This window comes from Heliangelus exortis, chromosome W (genome assembly GCF_036169615.1).
Source record: "Heliangelus exortis chromosome W, bHelExo1.hap1, whole genome shotgun sequence".
NCBI lineage: Eukaryota > Metazoa > Chordata > Aves > Apodiformes > Trochilidae > Heliangelus > Heliangelus exortis.
Genome location: NC_092453.1, coordinates 5,096,579 through 5,114,993, shown reverse-complemented (window position 1 = coordinate 5,114,993; position 18,415 = coordinate 5,096,579). Strand labels below are relative to the sequence as shown.

The 18,415-nt window shown below is 45.4% G+C and overlaps 1 protein-coding gene across 1 annotated transcript in view; it reads right to left on the bottom strand.

Moving 5' to 3' along the window:
• Positions 1 to 18,415, bottom strand: part of LOC139789208 (zinc finger protein 462-like) — a 112,868-nt gene that overhangs the window by 93,976 nt on the left and 477 nt on the right. The window contains exons 2-3 of the mRNA XM_071729719.1: positions 12,787 to 18,191; positions 11,125 to 11,289 (exon numbers count right to left, since the gene is read on the bottom strand). Of these exons, the coding sequence (XP_071585820.1) occupies positions 11,125 to 11,289; positions 12,787 to 18,191 (5,570 nt within the window). The remainder of the gene's footprint in view (positions 1 to 11,124; positions 11,290 to 12,786; positions 18,192 to 18,415) is intronic.

Genomic DNA, 18,415 nt, shown 5'->3' with positions numbered 1-18,415 from the left:
TCTTCTCCTTCTGGAGATGTCCACACTGGAGAATGACTCCTGCGAGTACCAGCTTTACTGGCAGGCATGGTCTGTGTGAGTGTACAAGGGCACCAGCATGGCTGGGGCTGCATCCTTGAGTGTTGATGTGCTGACAGCCTATAGGGAAGTCTGGGGCATTCCCTGACAGCAGCCAGACTGACCCAGGGGGCTTTGCTCAGATGCGGTAAATGGGTCGTGTCTGTCCTCTGCCACTATGGACAAGACTTGGGAAGGTGACAATGCTTGTAGAAAGATCTGACAGCAGTGGAGCTACCTTCTGTGCTCTGTGTTGGCTTGTTTTCAGCAAGGGACAATAAGGAACGAGGAAGGCTTGATCTGCTGAGACAGGTCAGGCCTCTTAAGGGAAAGGAAGGTAGTCAGAGGCTACAGAGTGTGGTCTGAGTGCAATTTGTTTGGGCTTTCAGCTAAGCAAGTAGGTGCACAGGCCTATTTTCCCTAAGTGATTCTTGACCAGCCAGTTTCAATGGCAGTGTGAGGCTGCCCCTGATGTTTCTGGCTTGGAGGTGTTTCGCTGGGTGCTCTTGTAGACAACTCAACTTGGAAAAGATGCTTTTATGAACCAAAATGGTCTCTTTTTATAAATGTATACATTTCCTTGCAGTCGTTGCTGTGGGAATAGCTCCACATGGAAAGATGGACAGGCATCAGAGACCAAGAGTTGGAGCAGGACTCAAAAACATGGGCAATACCTGCTTCCTCAATGCTGTCCTGCAGTGCCTGACCTATACCTCCTCACTGGCCAACTACTTGCTCTCTCGGGAGGCCAGTCCTGTGAGTACTTGTATGAAGACCTCCTTGTCAATCTGTTGGGCACCTCCCAAGGGTTCCAAAGATGTGGAATTGTATGCAGGAGAAAAGCAGCCCCCCACCAGCCTTGTGCTGTGCACGTAAGCCTAGAAGCCACTTGTCACATGTGGGTGCGTTCATCTTCAGAAAGGCACCTCTTTCTAGCCCTGGGACTTTGTCTCTATTCCTACAAGTGAAACCCTCTTTTCTCCTGGCACATAAAATTTCTGTCAGTTCAGCATCCTTCTGCAGAAAGTTTTCAGGCACTAAAACATGCCAGGCTTGTTGGGACATTGGCCCCTTGGGAGCAGAGGAGTGGAGACTCTTCTTACCACTTCAGGTTCTCCAGTAGGTTTTCTACTGCTAGGGATAATTAGCTAACCCGAGAAGCTTCTCACCCTCCTTCCCTCTGTCCCTCTTCAGGTGTTCAACCAGACTTATGTGTGATGTGCAGAGTGCAAGAGCAGGTGCACATGGTCCAGCATCCCACAGTATCTGCCATCATGCCTGTGAACTTCATCACTGTTCTCCCAGGTAAGTTGTGGCAGGTGCTTTTGCCAGGTTTTCTTCCCTTCTTGGAGGAGACAATTCCTAACTTCTTTCTTAGGGATTGGAGAACATTTCCAGCTTGGCATGTAGGAGGACACCCATGAGTTCTTGTGCTGTATTCTTGAAGCCATGCAGAGAGCTTGTCTATGTGACAGCAGCTTGGACACGTCTTCTCAGCAGACCATCATCCATCAGATATTTGGGAGCTTTCTGAAGTACAGAGGTACTTTTCCACAACTCCTTCTCTCTCTGAGACTGGCTGTGCCCTTCTCTCTGCCTGTGGGAAACAGCTGCGTGTGTGACTGGTGTAGGAGGGATGAGGAGCATAAGCCAGCACAGTCAGTCGACTTCCCCTCTCACTGAGCTTTCCAATTTTCCTTCCAGTCTGATGCTTGAGCTGCCAAGTGGTTTCTGACACCTACGAGACCTTTCCGGATGTCCTTTTGGATATAAAAGTAAGAGGGTTTGTAATGGTGTATCAGGATGACCCAAGGCCCCTGTAGTTCTCCAGAACTGATGGAGTTGGTTTCAAAATGTCTCCTGGGAACACAAGAAATCTTGGTGGTGAGTGGGAAATGGAAGGGACTGCGTCCTACTGCGAAGGCTGTGGCAGTGGGTCTCCCTGTAGGTGGTGGCTTTAAGCTGGAGAAAGATGCCTTGTCCTCTCTTCACCCTTGATGTGCTCTCCTCCTCCTTCCCTTTGCCCCCTCTCTGTGCCTGTCTGGCTCCTGGGCTGATGGGTTGGGTTGTTTTCATTCTTGATGACCCTACACCCCATCGGGAGCTGAACTGAGTGGTCCCACAGAAAGGCATCTTGTGCTATCCTTGGGAATCCCTGGAGAATGAGGGAAATGTTCACCAGAATGCCCTCTTTCTGCCTCTTTCTGGCCACTGCTTGCCAGTCTCCGGTGGGTCTCCTCAGCCTCAGCCACCTGGGTGGTCTTGTCAATTCCTGGTAGGGCTCTCTTTTCTCACTCCTCCAGGCAGCTGCCTCTCTCACCAAAGCTCTGGAGAACTTTGTGAAACCTGAGCTGCTGGATGATGGAAGCAGCTTTAGATGTCGCCAGTAAGATGATTCCTAACAGTATCTTAATGTTAGATCCTGCCTTAAGGTTTGACATGGTTTAGAGAGTAAGGGAGCCTTTGACTGAAAGGAGCTGCACAATGATGGGATGCAGCTTTATTTTGGTCCAGCCTTCTGCAGCTGACTATTCTTCAACTAGAGAAAGGGTGTGAGAGCCATGACAACTTGCCTGGCCTTCTTGAGGCATTGCAACGGTCCATTGCAGCACTTGGCTCTCTGCTTGCTTTCCATCTGTGGCCAGATTTCTGCTGCCTTCAAGAGGCTGACAATCCATTGGGCACCCGAGGTTCTCACAGTGGGTCTCAAGAGGTTTGAAGATTTCGCTGGCGGGAAGATCATTAAGGTAAGTTGATAACTGGAGGGCAACTCTCCCTTCATGGAACAGGAGGGTTCCCAAAGCAGTGCTCTATCTCACAGGTTGTTCATGATGGGCTTTTCCTGCTCTCTTATTGGGAGAGGAGAGTTCCTGTGGGAAGACAAGTGTGTGCTCTGCTCCGACAGAGCTGCTTAGGCCAAGAACAGTTTCCTGCCACCCAAACCAGGATATGGAGCTTTAGTGTTGATGAGCCCCAAAAATGTATTTCTACATGTCTGGGCCCTGGTTTTGGCAGGTTATTTCAGGATCATTTCTGAGCCCTCTTGGTCTCTCCATAGGTTATGGAGTATCCCGAGGTCTTGGATCTTGGGCCATACATGTCTGAGGCAGCGGGACAAGTGCAGCTCTACTCCTTGTATGCTGTACTGGTGCACAGCGGTGACATCTGTCACTCAGGACACTATTTCTGCTACACAAAGAGAAAGAGCAACTTCCTCACCAGGGACAGTTGTGTCCTGGGGAAGACAAACTTTCCTGGCAGTGTTAATGGGCAGCCAGAGGTTTGGCGGAGGTCTCCCAAGGGGCTGGATGGGATTGATTTTGGCATGCTCTTGTTTCTGTGGTGTCCTGCCTTTGTTCTTGTGGAGAAACCACCCAGCTCATTTCCCGCCATTGATGCTTTTTGTGCAGGCCAGCAATGGGCTGTGGTACAAGATGGACGATTCGTCTATGACTCTTTGTGGCACTGACACAGCTCTCCAGCAGGAAGCCTATTCACTGTTTTATGTCAGGTTAGAACTAGTGTAAAAATGGATTCAGAACATATTTCCTCTTCCTGCTTTGGGTCTTTTTCTTCTCACCCTCCTGAGCATTCCTCTTTCTGTCAGAGGAGCCAATTCCTCCCTGAAGTAGCATGGAGTTCTGTCCAAGCTCAAAGACCCCATGTCAGTCCTTCTCTTTCCTTGCTGGGCTTCAAGCTGCTGCCCAGCTGCAAACTTCTCCTGAGGAGTCCGTAGAGAGTATAAAGAGGAGGTCTTGCTCCAACAGGGGCCTGGTGGGAAGATTCAAATGGAATTAGGCATTTGTATCCTTGGCTCTCCCTTCTCTCTGTCATAGGATGCGCTCCAGAAAGCGACTGAAGCCCTGAGGGGGCTGCAAGAACAGCCCTAAACAGGGATCACTCTTTTTCTCTCCAGGTGCTCCAATTTGAGGACTGGAGCAAGGGCTTCCTCCTCCTTGGCACCATCACGTACCTGCTCCTCCCTCGGTCAATGGGTGGCCGGCAGCCAGCAGGTGGATTCTGTTGGACCCCCGGGTCTGCCTCGTAGGTCTCAGATAACACTGGGGAGGTGGGTCAGGGCCCAAGACAGACAGTGGATGCCTTTCTGGGATCTTGGCATTGTTGTCTTTTCCTTCGCACACTGCAGCTTTCTTCACAGCAGCAATGATGCTCCCTCTCCCAGCATCCCACATAGGTCCATTGTAGGCAGCAGGTGCCAGGACGGTGCTCGCCCCGCCTGTGCCCAGTTGGGGCTGGCCCAGGTGCGCATGCCCGATTTCGGCAGGGTGTGGTTCGAGAGGTTCCAGAGCCAGGTGGATCGAAGTTAGTTCTCTGATACTAGCCCAAACCAACACTAGCTCGATCGACTCTGTTCGCGAACCGAGCTCGCGCCCACGGCGAGATTCGTCTCACGCAACAGTCCATTCCATTTCTCTGATCTTTTCCCTTTGCAGCCCACCACGAGAACCTTTGGGAGGCCCTTAGCTGTCCCCTCACACAGCTTCTGGGGTTTTCCCATTCTTCTGGTCCTTCCCGGAGGAAAGGGAAGAACCTTTTCACTGTTGCCTTTGCAGGACATGGTGGTGGGTATGGAGGAGTCTCCAGGGGACAGCAGCTCCTCCAGACAAACCAGTACCGTCCATCAATCCCAGCAGAGCAGAGTCTCTGCAGCAGGAAGCACCGACCAGAAATCTCAGGAGAGTAGCCCCTTTGGATCAGGCAGCACAGACCAGCCATTCCTGCAGAGCAGATCCTTGAGAACTGCCACCACAGGCCAGCAATTACTGAAGAGTGGCTCCTCTGGAACAGCCAGAACAGGCCATCTGCTCTGGGCCGGTGCATGGGAGGCATCTGCAGCCTGGCCAAGCTCCAGCTGGCCATGCAGGCTCAGCAGGGCCTGTGTCTCCAGAAGGGAATGTGACTGTCTGGTCCACATAGAACCACACCACCATGTGCCATACACTGGGCAAGCAGACAACATCAGAGGGTGGCATGACTTTGGCCCTTCTGCCTTTTTCCAGAGGAGCAGTGTCAGGGAGCAGGCCTGGAGCCCTAATTTAATGGTTACTCCACCATTAAGTGCTGCTGTGCTGGACATGCTAGAACTCTAGTGAGAACTGGAGTCAAAGGCAGCCAAGTGGTATGCTACTATTGACATTGCTAATGCATTTTTTGCTATTCCTCTAGCACCAGAATGCAGGCCACAGTTTGCTTTCACCTGGAGAGGTATCCAGTACACTTGGAATCGACTGCCCCAGGGGTGGAAACACAGTCCTACCATCTGCCATGGACTGATCCATGAAACCCTGGCAAAGGGTGGAGCTCCAGAACATCTGCAGTACATTGACGACATCATTGTGTGGGGTAACACAGCAACAGAAGTCTTCAAGACAGGTAAAAAGATAATTGAAATCCTTCTGAAAGCTGGTTTTGCTATTAAAAGAAGCAAGGTCCAGGGACCTTTGCAAGAGATAGAGTTTCTGGGGATTAAGTGGCAAGATGGGCCACTTAAAGAAAGACTTTAAATGGGGCTCAGAACAACAAGCTGCTTTTGAAAGTATTAAGCAAAAGATTGTGCAGGCAATGACCCTTGGACCAATTCGAAAACGGCCAGACATTAAAAATGTGCTCTACACTGCAGCTAGGAATGATGGTCCTACACGGATTCTCTGTCATTAAGCTCCATGAGAAACTTGAGGTCGACCTCTAGGATTCTGGGGTCAAAACTACAAAGGCTCCGAGACCAACTACACAGCCACTGAAAAGAGATATTGTCTGCATATGAAGGGGTTAGAGCTGCTTTGGAAATGATAGGTACTGAAGCACAGATCCTCCTGGTGCCCTGATTACCTGTACTGGGCTTTATGTACACAGGTAGAGCATCTTCCCTTCATCATGCCACTGATGCTACATGGACTAAATGGATTGCCTTACTCTCATGGAGATAGTACCATGACTACCTGGTGGAATGTGGCTAGTGTACCATAACTGCTTTAGATGTTGGCATTATCAGGGGTACTCAGTGTGCTAATTCCAAGAGAAATTGCATGGAGGGTCAAGCGGAGACACGGCAACCACGCTCTGTGGCAACAATACCAAGTAACTGCATTTTTGATACCCTGGGCCAACAACCTGCCACCCTTTGACAAAATGAGATCCTTAAGGTGAACTTTGCTCATTATAATACAAAAAGACACCTCCATCCCTAAAGCTACCTGCCTTCAAGTTGTGACACCCCTCACTGAGCTTGCACTCTGAATTTTCTCTAGCCTATACCTTTAAATGCAAAGCGAGAGAATTTTGCACCAATCGCAATAAAGATATGCTTGACTAGAGTCACTCAAGCTCCACCTGTCAGGTAGAATAGTATAAAAAATAGCCAATGGGGGAACAGATGTCAGGGAAGGTACCATCGCAAGGATGCCCCTTACCTCTGAGACCTCTGGGACCAGTTGACAGACTGAACCTCTCTTCCCCCTCATTGGGATGCCTTTGGGTAAGATTCAGCTGGATCGAGTGTTTCCCCGGGAATTATATGAATTTCTGTAGACTCTCTTTAATAGTATAAATCTCTACACTCTTACATTTTGGCCTGAGTGACCCCCTGGGAATTATATGCATTTTGGCCAGGTTGACACACCCACACACTGCCCCCAAGGAGATCTCTATAGAGTCACCTTCTTTACTCATAACCAGGTATTTTGCATGTGCTTTGCAGATAGTAAATTTATCGCTTACAATCCAAAGAACTTGCATACTGTTGCTTTAATAAATCACACCATTCATTAACCTGGTGGTGAGAAACCTCATTGAGTGTGACCAAATTCTAGTGTGTGGCCGCAATAGTTCCTATTAAACACAACTGGATGTGTAGTGGGGTGTTAGTAGTGCATCCAAACCCTTGTTTTCCATCCTACTAAAGGTGAATTGGCTATCACTTAGAATCTAAGCCCAGTCACCCCCAGCTCCTCCTATATCTGAGGGTCAGCTGGATTTCAAGGGGATTTATTTTCTACCAAGATACTACTTTTAATGCAACATTCTCTATGAGGTTACCCGAAAGAAGAAAGCCTTTAAACAGGGCTCCAAACAAAAAACTGCTTTCGAACATATTAAAAAGGAGATTGTGGATGTAATGGCCCTTGGATCAATTCAAACAGGGCCAGACAATTAACCATTTGGTTACTTGCCGGTCCAGCATTAAACTGTGACAAGATTTCAGTCCAGTGGTTGGAAGACTGAGGGGACAGCATACCACTGTGCAATCCCCTTTAAGACAGGAAGTTGGGGTGGAGGGACAGCTTGTTTATGTGCATGTCCCTTTTACAGTGCTGGATCTATTAAATTGGAAACAGTCCATGGGGTCATCCAGAGCGGATGTAGGGGCTACTCAAAACCATCATGATGACACACCTGGGGGGACATCCAGACACTTTTAGAGACTCTCCTCACTACTGAGGAAAAAGGAATAGTTTTTGAGAAAGCTAAAGAAGGGGAACAGAAATATGCACAAGACAACATTAATATGGCTATGCCCAAGGAGAACCTGAACTGGGATCCTAACTCTGGGAGGGACCTGGACAGACAAGAGATATCAGCAATTAATCCTGTATGGGTTCAGCATGGCACTCGTAAACTAAAAAACTTGTCAAAATTATATGAGGTTAGACAGGGGTCTGATGAGGAACCCTCAGTCTTTTACAAGAGACTGTGTGAGACTGCTAGAAAGTGGACTGATTTAAATCTGTAGGAGGAAACTGACTGAAATATGTTTAACATGTTGTTGATAGGTCAGTCAGCCTCGAATATCAGAAAAAAAAAATGCAGAAAGTGCATGGGGCAGGCAGAATACCAATCTTGCAATTGATTGAAATAGCACATAAGGTGTATAGTAATTGAGATGAGAAAGAGAAAAAAGAAAAACAAAACAAAATGAAATTGCAGACATCATTATTAGCTGCTGCTATAACTGAGAGCAATCTTGAGAGACATGGGTGAGAGAATAGCAAAAGCCAGGGCAGAGTTGGATGTGTAAGATTAGTGTCTATGGGGAATCACTGAAATCAAGCCCTGTTAAGGTTAAATCAGTGTGTGATTGGATGGGAGCAGGGGCACTGGAAATATGAGTGCCCAAACAGAAGCAAGAAAGATAGAGAACAGGAAAATTTGGAAACTGATGTGAATTTGCTGATGGTGAAGGAATCTGACTTGGACTGAAGGGGACCATGAAGACCATGTAGAAAGATTACATAGCCCTGGGAGTGATAGTGAAGGACTCGGAAGCACAGATAGTCTTGTAATTGATCCTCTCAGTCAAAGGGAAAGGCTTTGAAAGGGCAAATCCCATTGGGAATATCAATAAATTGTCATGGGAGTGGTGCCACATCCAGGGCTTTGGCTTCCTAGACCATGGAACTCACTTTGAGAAACCTGGTCTCCTAGGGGCTGATGGGGTTCATCTTTCAGGGAAAGTGGAGAGTATCTTTGTCAATAGGATTGCCAGTCTAGTAGAGGGCTTTAAACTCGAGTTTCTTGGGGAGAGGATCATAAATCCATCCTATTGCCACCACTTTGAAGCCAATTCCAGCAAGAGAAGCCCTGGGACTGAAAAAGAATCACAGGCCAGCAGGAGAATACCTGAAATGAAAGACAATGGAATCCCAGCCAGTGAAGCAGCTTCAATGGGGGGCCAACTGAAATGCCTCTATGCAAATGCACACATCATTGTAAATAAGCAGGAGTTATGAACGTGTGTATGCCTGCAGGGTTATGCTATTGTTGGCATCATTGAGACATGGTGGTATGAGTCCTATGACTGGATCTTGAGAATTGATGGGTATAAGCTTTTTAGGAAGGACAGGCAGGGGAGAAGAGGATGGGGTGTCATCCTCTACATCAATGACCAGCTGGAGTCCATGGAGCTCCACCTGGGGATGGATGAGGAGCTAATAGAGAGCTTATGGGTCAGGGTTAAAGGGAAGACAGGATCAGGTGACATCATAGTGGAGGTCTGCTGCAGGCCATCTGACCAGGATGACCAAGTGGATGAGGCCCTCTACAGGCAGATAGAAGCAGCATCCTATTCATAGGCCATGGTCCTCAGGGGGGATTTCAACAACCCTGACATCTGCTGGAGGGACAACACAACAAGCCATCAGCAATCCAGGAAGTTCCTGGAATGCCTTGATGAAAACTCCCTTCTCAAAGTGGCAGAAGAGCCAACTAGAAAATGTTCTATGCTGGAACTTGTTCTCACCAACAAGGAGGGGCTGGTGGACAATGTGAAGCTTAAAGGCAGCCCTGGCAACCATAAAATGGTGGAATTCAGGACCCATAGGGCAAAAAGGAGGGTGCACAGAAAGCTCGCTACTCTGGACTTCAGGAGAGCAGATTTTGACCTCTTCAGAGATCTGCTTGGTAGGGTTTTATGGGATAAAATCCCAGATGGGAGAGGAGCCCAAAAGAAATGGTCAATATTCAAGGATTACCTTCTCCAACCCAAGGAGAAATGAATCCCAAAAAAGAGGAAGGCAGGCAGGAATTCCAGGAGACCTGTATGGATGAACAAGGAGCTCCTGGACACTCTTAGACTTAAAAAAATGTCTTCAGAGGGTGGAAACAGGGATAGGTAGCCTGGGAGAAATACAAAGAAGTTGTTTGAGAAGCCAGGGATCGTGTTAGGAAAGCTAAAGCCCAGATAGAGTTAAACCTGGCCAGGGACATCAAGGGTAATAAGAGGTGTTTCTACAGGTACATCAGTAATAAGAGGCAGAACAGGGAAAATGTGGGTCTCTAGAAGAAAACAAAAGACCTCGTCACATGGGATATGGAGAAGGCTGAGGTAATCATCGAATTTTGCCTCAGTCTTCACCAGCAAGAGCTCTGGCCACACCATCCAAGTCACAAAAGGCAAAGGCAAAGACCAGGAAAAGGAAGATCCACCCACTGTAGGATTAGAGCAGGTTCAAGACCATCTAAAGAACCTGAAAGTGCACAAGTCCATGGGACCATAGAAGATCCATCTGCCTCTCCTAAGGGAACTGACAGATAAGTTGAAAAGATGCTTTCCATCATATTTGAAAAGTCATGGCAGTCTGGTGAAGTTCCCACTGACTGGAAAAGGGGAAACCCCTATTTTCAAAAAGGGAAAAAAGGAAGACCCAGGGAACTACAGGCCAGTCAGTCTCAACCCTGTGCATGGCAAGATCATGGAGCAGATTCTCCAAGAAGGTCTGATAAGGCACATGGAAAATATGGATTGCCTGCAAGCATCCCATTCTGTCAGCAGTATTGTATAAGCTAAAGGAAGGTCAGTGGAAGGATAATGAAAAGCTCTTTGGTATAACCATTTAGATCCTGAAGGACTCAGCTACTTTATACAGAGCACAGTAGATGTCATGAAATAGTAATGCTTTAGGTCACATTCTGAAGACTGCAGAAAGAGATTTAGCTGAGTACTCACTGCAGGAAGAAAAGTAGAACTGCATAACCAGTCCCTGCAACCTTCCTGCACCTGAATTCCACCCTGCCTCCTCACTGATATCCTGTAAAGCTGGCTATGGAACACAGCCTATTCTCAGAGGCATTCTAGGTGGTCTCCACATGCATAGGGAGGAAAGAGCAGCAGATTTACAATTAACAATTTGATTTGGACCTGTGGCTATTCTAATTTGTGTTTGTAGGACTCTAATTACACTTTTGCACATGGGTTGGATGAAAAATAACAAAAAACCAAACCCAAAAACCCAACCCCACACTTAAAGGGTCTTTGAAAGGAGAAAAGTAGCCCAGAACAGCTCAGGGAGAAGCTCCTGCTCATAAATCAAGTCTTTCAGTCACCAGTGATAACAATAGTTTTTTTGGCTCAGATGAAGAGCAGAAGAAAGTCAAAACAACTTAAAGTAAACAAAATGTGCTGCAGAAACCTGAATAATTTGATTAGAATGTAATGCTTAACTGTTCAGAATATCCAATCCAAAACCCATTTGACTCTATAAGAGCCCTCTGTGGGCTATTGGTTAGGCCTTAATATCAAACAAATATTCTGCCAGTTCACAGAATTCTCACCTTTACTGTAGTTGACACAGAAGAAACATTCCGATACTGGACATGCTTACGGAGATGATTACAGATGGCTCGGAGCGTTGGATGAACTTCCACACAAAATTTACATTTGTAGCCAACTACTTTCCTCTCCTTAAGTTTTGAAGCATCTTCCAAGTGTCCAAAAGCCTAGTGAAGCACATGAGTATTAATGTTATACTAATGTAATACTGAAACATACTTCTGATATCTCGCTTTTAGGAATATACCTATTCCAGATTTTGCACTTCAGGGGAAATTGCATTTAGTGTACATATGTGGATTGGATTTGGCTGAGCTGGAGTTAACATTCCCCACAGTAGCCCTCATAGTGCTGTATTTTTTATTGGTGGCTAGAAAGGTGTTGATAACACAAAAATGTGTCTGCTGCTGAGCAGTGCTCACACAGCATCAAGGCTGTCTCTACATTTCCCCCTCACCAGTAGACTTGGGGGGGGGCAAGATCTTGGGAGGGGACATAGCCAGGACAGCTGACCCAAATTGACCAAAGGGATATTCCATACCATATGTCTGCTCAGCAATAAAAGCTGAGATAAAGGGGCTAGGGTAGGGGGTGGGGCAACATTTGTCTTCCAGAGTAACCACTGCACGTAGTGAAGCTCTACTTCCCAGGAAATGAACGGACATTGCCTAATGATGGGAAGTAGAGAATAAATATTTTGTTTTCCTTTGCTTCTGTGCACAGCCTTTGCTTTTGCTTTATTAAACTGCCTTTATCTTGAACCAGAAATTCTTTTTTATCTTATTTTCTTTCCCCCCCCCCTCCAACGAGAAGTGATAGAAAGGCTTGGTGGGCACCTGGCATCCAGCCAAGGTCAGCTTGCTACAATATGCTATTGTGCAAAACTTCAACCTCAATTTGCATTGACTTCTGTTAAAGCCATCAAAATAGATGTATAGGACATGTGCATAGGAAAAACCTTGAGTTTCTTCATAATAGTAGTCCCCTATAAGACCGTTCAGTTTTAACTTACAAGACCAAACCATGCTCTTTCATGATTTTCCCCTGCCTAACTGTATGCTTTTCTACCACAAGTAGAGTTACTCCAGATGGGGAGAAGGGTACAGAATAGCAGAATACAGAGTAACAGCATTTGGTCTTCTGTTCACATGAAGACTTTCACATAGCTTGAAGTTATTTGATAGATGTGCATAAAAATCAGGTTCTTTATCAGAAAATGTACTGAAATAAATAAGCTTGTGAAGGAAATTGGTGTGTTATTTCAAGGTATATTGATGAGCAGTAAAATGAGACATTTGTTAAAGAATATATGAGAAAGCAAACAGCAGCCTTACAACAGAACAATAAATGTCAGATACAGGTAGCCATCCATAAGGGTGGGACGAAGGAAGAAAGACAGGGAAAATCCTGAAGGAAACAGATGAAAGGAGCAGAGCTTCATGTGGAGCCTAGGAATAGGTAAAGAATGAAGGAAATTAAAGCAGAATATGTAACTGACTTATTGACATGCTGGGACACTCATTAACCTGTATTCATTTGGATGTCAAAGAGAACATGCAAGTGGGTATTAAGAAGCCTTTTGGGGTATAAAAGAACAGCTTTCAGCTGGTTTTTCTCCCTGGGGAGAGGAAGCAGAGAAGGAGATCAGACACATAGATCCTTACCCTCTCTTGTTTGAAATCTCTAAAAGCACCATCTGCATATTTCTGCTTGCTCAAAATCTGTTCCCTCCTCTCCTGATGTTTGGCACACTTCTGGAATTCCTCAGTGTGCCTATTCAAGTGTGAGGTCAGCTCTGCCATGCTATGCAATTTAGTATCACAGTGCTTGCACTGGTAGACAGCGTTATAAGAGCAGGTGCTACTTTCCAGTATGGTAAAGTCTCTCTTCAAATCCTTGCTGTGGTGGTTAGTGTAATGCTTGCACAGCAGCTCTGCTGTGCTGAAGGATAGTTTGAAACATTTTATGCATCTGAAGGAAAGCCACTCTATTTCCTGAGCCTCACCCTCCACCTCAGGCTTTTCAAAGTCATTCCTTTCCTTATCTGGAGTTGACTTTTCAAGTTCATCAGCATACATGGCAGTGAAGTAATCCCCCAGCTTGCTCACATGCTGCTGCTTAGGGAAAACACCAGGGTGACACTTCATGTAGTGGGAAACAATACCTTTTTTGCTAAAAGACTGAAAGGAACAAAGTGAGCATTTCTTCTTTTCCACAGCCCTCTTCAACTCCTCACTTAACCGAGGAGCGTTGTCTTTGGGGGGAAATGGAATGATCACTTTATTGGGTTTGTCTCTTACTGTCCTGGAGGCTGCTAAACAATGAGTGTAGTAAGCATCAATGTCATGCCTTTTCTGGTAGTGTGCTGCAAGTCCTTTGCGGATAGGGTTGGTGTAGGAACACAAAGCACACTTGAAGAGGTTGTTCTTGCCTTCTGGTTGTGCCCGAATGTTGTTATGTTTGATGCGGTAGTGCCTGGCTATCCCCTTACGGGTAGAACAGAAGTATTTGCAGAGCTGACACCGGAACACTGTATGAGACACTAAGTGAGAACTGGAGAAATGAGGTGTTGAAATAGAGGCTTCTCCAACACCATCAGCAGCAGTTTCTGTGGAGGCCTTGATTTCAGTTACCACATCTGGCTCCATTGAGGCAGACACCTTTGGTGATGACTGAGCAAAAACATCAAATTCAGGTTGATTATGGAATTTATCATAGTGAATTTTGAGCTTTTCCAGTGTGCCATGGGTATAAGGACATATTTTGCACTGGTATGCACCATAGCCTTGCTTAAAAATCCTACTGGTCTTTTCTATGTTATTCTGGGTTTTGTCATTCGACTGTTCTACATCATGAAAAAAGTCTTCAGCAGTAACCTTCACTGATGGATGCCGTTTCTGATAATGTGTGAGGACACCATGAATGCGTGTGTTAATGTATGGGCAATGTCTGCACTTGTACACAACCCCTGTGTTAATGTTTATGTCCTGTGCAAAGTCAGAAGCTTTCACTTTCATGCCAGGATGCTTTTTGCCATAATGTGTCAGGAGGCCATGCAAGTTATTGTACTCAGACTGGCAAACTGTACACTGATATGGAGTGGAGGAGATGGCTGGGTTTGCAGAAGTCAGCTGAATAATTTTTTCCTGGGAAAGGCTATGATCCTCCACATCCTGGTCCATTTGTGATGTTACCTGGTTTTCAGAATTAATCCTGGCCCTAAGTTCATCAAGCTGTGTGCTGATTTTCTCAGGAGCATCTTTATTCTTAATGATATCTAAAAGTACAGATTCATCCCCATTCATAGCCCAAGGGTGAAAAGCCTGGTAGTGTTTAGTAATATCCCAAATGGAAAATGCTTCAAAAATGCAGTCTCTGCATTTATAGGTCTTTGCCTCTGTTGGCATCACTAGAGTAGGAGGGGAAGGATCTGAACCTACCCACAGTTTAGTTGCCATATATGTATAGTCAACATAATGTTCAGGATGTCTCCTTTGGTAATGCACAAGCAAACCATTTGGTTCTGTATGTGAATAAATGCACCATTCACAGTGATAACCAGCTTCTATCAAGCCATCCAAAAATGCCCATCTCATAATGGATGTGACTGTGGCCTTCAGATTTGGATGATCTTTCTTAATATGCTTCCTCAATGCATAGAAGTAAGGTGATGTATAGCTACACTGTCTGCATTTCAGGGCTCTCAGCTTTGTCTTGTCCTGTTCAGTGCTGGAAGTGTGAGCAGGAATGCTGCTGGTTAATTTCTTCTGGTGATGATCACATAGGCTTCTAATGGTGGCTGTATGCTGCCTAATCACATCTGCGTTGGCTTTGAAATCATGATGTTTCTTTTGATAATGGATGAGCACACCTTTCACTGTCCGGTTTCCATAATCGCAGTGCTGGCAGAAGAACATTTCATTCTCAAGGGGATTCACAGAGCTCCTGGAACTGTCCTGGCTCAACTGCTTCACTGACACTGGCAGTTTCTGAATCCTAGGTGGCAGTGCACCAGCCTTAATCATTGCTTCTGTAGGGTGTGCCTGCCTGATGTACTTGGCAGTGACCTTTATTTCTGGATGCCTTTTCTGATAGTGGACAAGCACTCCTACAACTGAACAGTTGCTGTATGAACAGTGTTTGCAATAGTAGAGTTCAGGAGCAAGGTCTGGGGGCAGTGGTGAGGGAGGTGGAGGCTGAGAAACCAAGTTTGACAGTTTTGAGACAGATGCCCCCATATCCAAAGATATGTGAGTCAGGGCAGAGATCCTGTCAACAGAAGCTATATGCATGGTCTTCTGAATTCTGAAATATGATGCTTTTTCTTCTGGGTGTTTTTTCTGGTAATGCGCCAGAACTGAATGCACATTAGGGCTTGCAAATGAGCACACATCACAGTCATAAACAACCACAGAATTGATCAAAGTTGCCTTCTGATTTTCACATTCAGGACTAAAACTCTTTGTAGCACTTTTGTTAAAACTTGCTGGCATACTAGTCCCATGAACCATGGGGGTGGAGGTTGCCATAGTTTTTGGAGCAGAATTCAAGATCTCTCTCAGTGTCTGAGACTCTGTGTTTAGCCCCTCTTGCTGCTCAACAACATAGCTTGAAAATATCATTGCATTGTTAATTTTCACTGTTGGATGCATTCTTTGGTAATGTGGCATCAGGCTTCTAACATTTGGGCTAGTGTAAGAACAGAAGCGACACCTGTAGATCAGATCAGACTGATCAAAGTTCAATACATTCATAGCTTCAGGGTGATGCTCTCCATAGTGTTGCTGCAGGTCTTCAAAGTTCATATAGTCAATATAACACTCAAGGCATCTGTATACAGCACTGTGATCATTTGGATCCAAGATATACCTAAAGCTGAATTTTATGTAGGGGTGCATCCGTTGGTAGTGGGTGCTAACACTCCTGGCAGATTTGTTGTTAAAATCACAGTGTTTACAAAAGTAAAGCCTGCCAGAGTCATTAATCACCACATTTTCATTGTTCTGATCAGGGCCATACATATTTGGATGGGTTCCCACAACAGAGGCATTAGGGCTCTGTTGGTCTTTCATGTTAATGGAAGAAAAATAATCTTCCTCATCTTCAGATAAAGTAAGCTCAATCTCTGCTTCATTGGTGGAATTACAATAATGGTGAATGTTTCTGAAGTTTGCATCCTGGGAATCATTAGTCTCTCTCCCCCACTTTTGCTGGGGTGCATAAGAACTAGAAACTTCTACCATTGGTTCTGTTTGTTCTTTGTCTAATTCCACTTCTATCTCCACCTCATTGTCTTCTTCCTCATCCTCTGCATTAATCACAACACCTTCTTGTTGTTTGTTTTGGTTTATTTTGCTCTGCAGGTTGCTTGCTATTTCATCAATTCTAGCTCTTTTCTTCACTGGTGAGAGATCCAAAGGGCAGTCATTTGACACCTGAGCAACCTTAGCAACAAAGTTATTTTTAGACGAGAGGCCAAGAATTGAGGTCTGGCTTTTCTTCACTGTTCTGATAGAGGTGAGACCATCTGCCTCGCTCTCTTGTGACGTGTTGGATGGCAGTCCATCATATTTTGGTATGTTGTCACAAAATGAGTGCTTGTGCTGCTGATGAACTCTGAGGCCTTTCAAAGTAGTGGTAGAATAGTTACACATTGTGCACTTATAAGGATGCTGTGGATGGAGTTGACACAACTGCTGCTGTTGCTGTTGCACAGTTTCTGTCATTCCAGATGACTTCCTTCCGCTTATATTTCCACTTTCATAAGAAACCATGTTGTCATTCAAAGAGGAGAAAATGTTTTCACTCTGAGAATTCACAGTGTCACAGTCTGATGTTGTACCTGTATGACATTGCCTATGAGCTCCAAGCTTTAACAAACTCTTACAGGTAAAAGGGCATTCATTGCATTTGTACACAGCTGTCTTCCCAGATAGGTGGATATTCTCAATGTGACGGGAAATGCTTCGGCGGTGCATTGTGAGGAAAGGGCAGAAAGGACATTGGAACCTGTTCATGTATCTTTTAAAGGGAATCCCTTTCGTTTCCAACAGCTTGTTACCATCAGAACCCATCAGCTCTGCAAATATTCCCGAAGTCTGGTGATCCACAGAGTTCAAGCCATTCTCACTGTCCAATTCATTTAGCTCTTCATCTGAGATGGAGTCATTTAGCATACTGTTTGTTTCCAAGTCAGCAACTCTATAGTGGGATCTGTCAGATGATCTAACTATGCCTGAGTTGTGAGGTAATTTGGACTTCATTTGAGGATAAGACACAGGAGAAAACTTGGAGGACATAGAAGAGTTGGGCCTGATAAAGGAATGGCCTATAAAGCTGAAGTCTGAGACATCAGCATTCAACATATCATGTCCTGTCATATTAAATAAGACACAATTAGAGTTTGGGGAGGCATTCTGGGCACTCTTACTCTGAACATCAGGTATACAGGTTCCATCTTGTTCCTGGCTCAAAGTTGACAGTATTTTAACCATGCTGCGGTGCTTTTTCATCATATGGTCACACCAGCGCTCCCTTCGAGGTGTCTGGTAACTGCACCATTCACAGCAAAAGTTGCCTCTGGACTTTGTTAGAGGCTTGAGCATGGACTCCAAAATGCTTCGTTCTACCACATCTGCAGGCAATTCCGTGCAGGGTTCCTGCACTGGCACAGAGGCAGATGTCAATTCAGAGGTAGCCATAGGAGATAAACTCTCCTTCAGATTACTTTTGTGATACATTTTCTGGTGCTTAATAATCCTTGCACGCCTTGGAGATTTGTAGGTGCAGAACAGGCAAGAGAAAACTTTGCCAAACCCCTCATGCATCATGATGTTGTAATTTAAGGATCCAGCAGTGTGTGACCCCACTGAGCTTCCCCCAACTTGTGCTCCATGAACCTTGTGAGTGTGCTCTGTGAGGAGGTTTTTAGATCGGAAGTAACGGACACAGAATTTGCACTGGAAAAATGTATTGATTGGTTTAGTATTTGGAGCTGTATGTTGACCATAAAAACTTTGTCTCTGGCTGTAATAGCTTCCAGTCTCCATCTGAGTTGTTGTATTTTGCCCTAAAATAAGAATTTAAAAGTAAATACATAAATAAGTAAAAGTTCCCCCCTCCCCCCCATCTACCCTGTATACATTCACACATATGCTGAACATGTTAATCACACGAGGATTCCCTATCTTATGATTAGACACGTGCTTATGAGAATGATCAGAAAACTAACAGATAGTACATAATTTGTGATACACAATTTTCAAAATAAGCTTCTTGAAATAAAAAGGTACA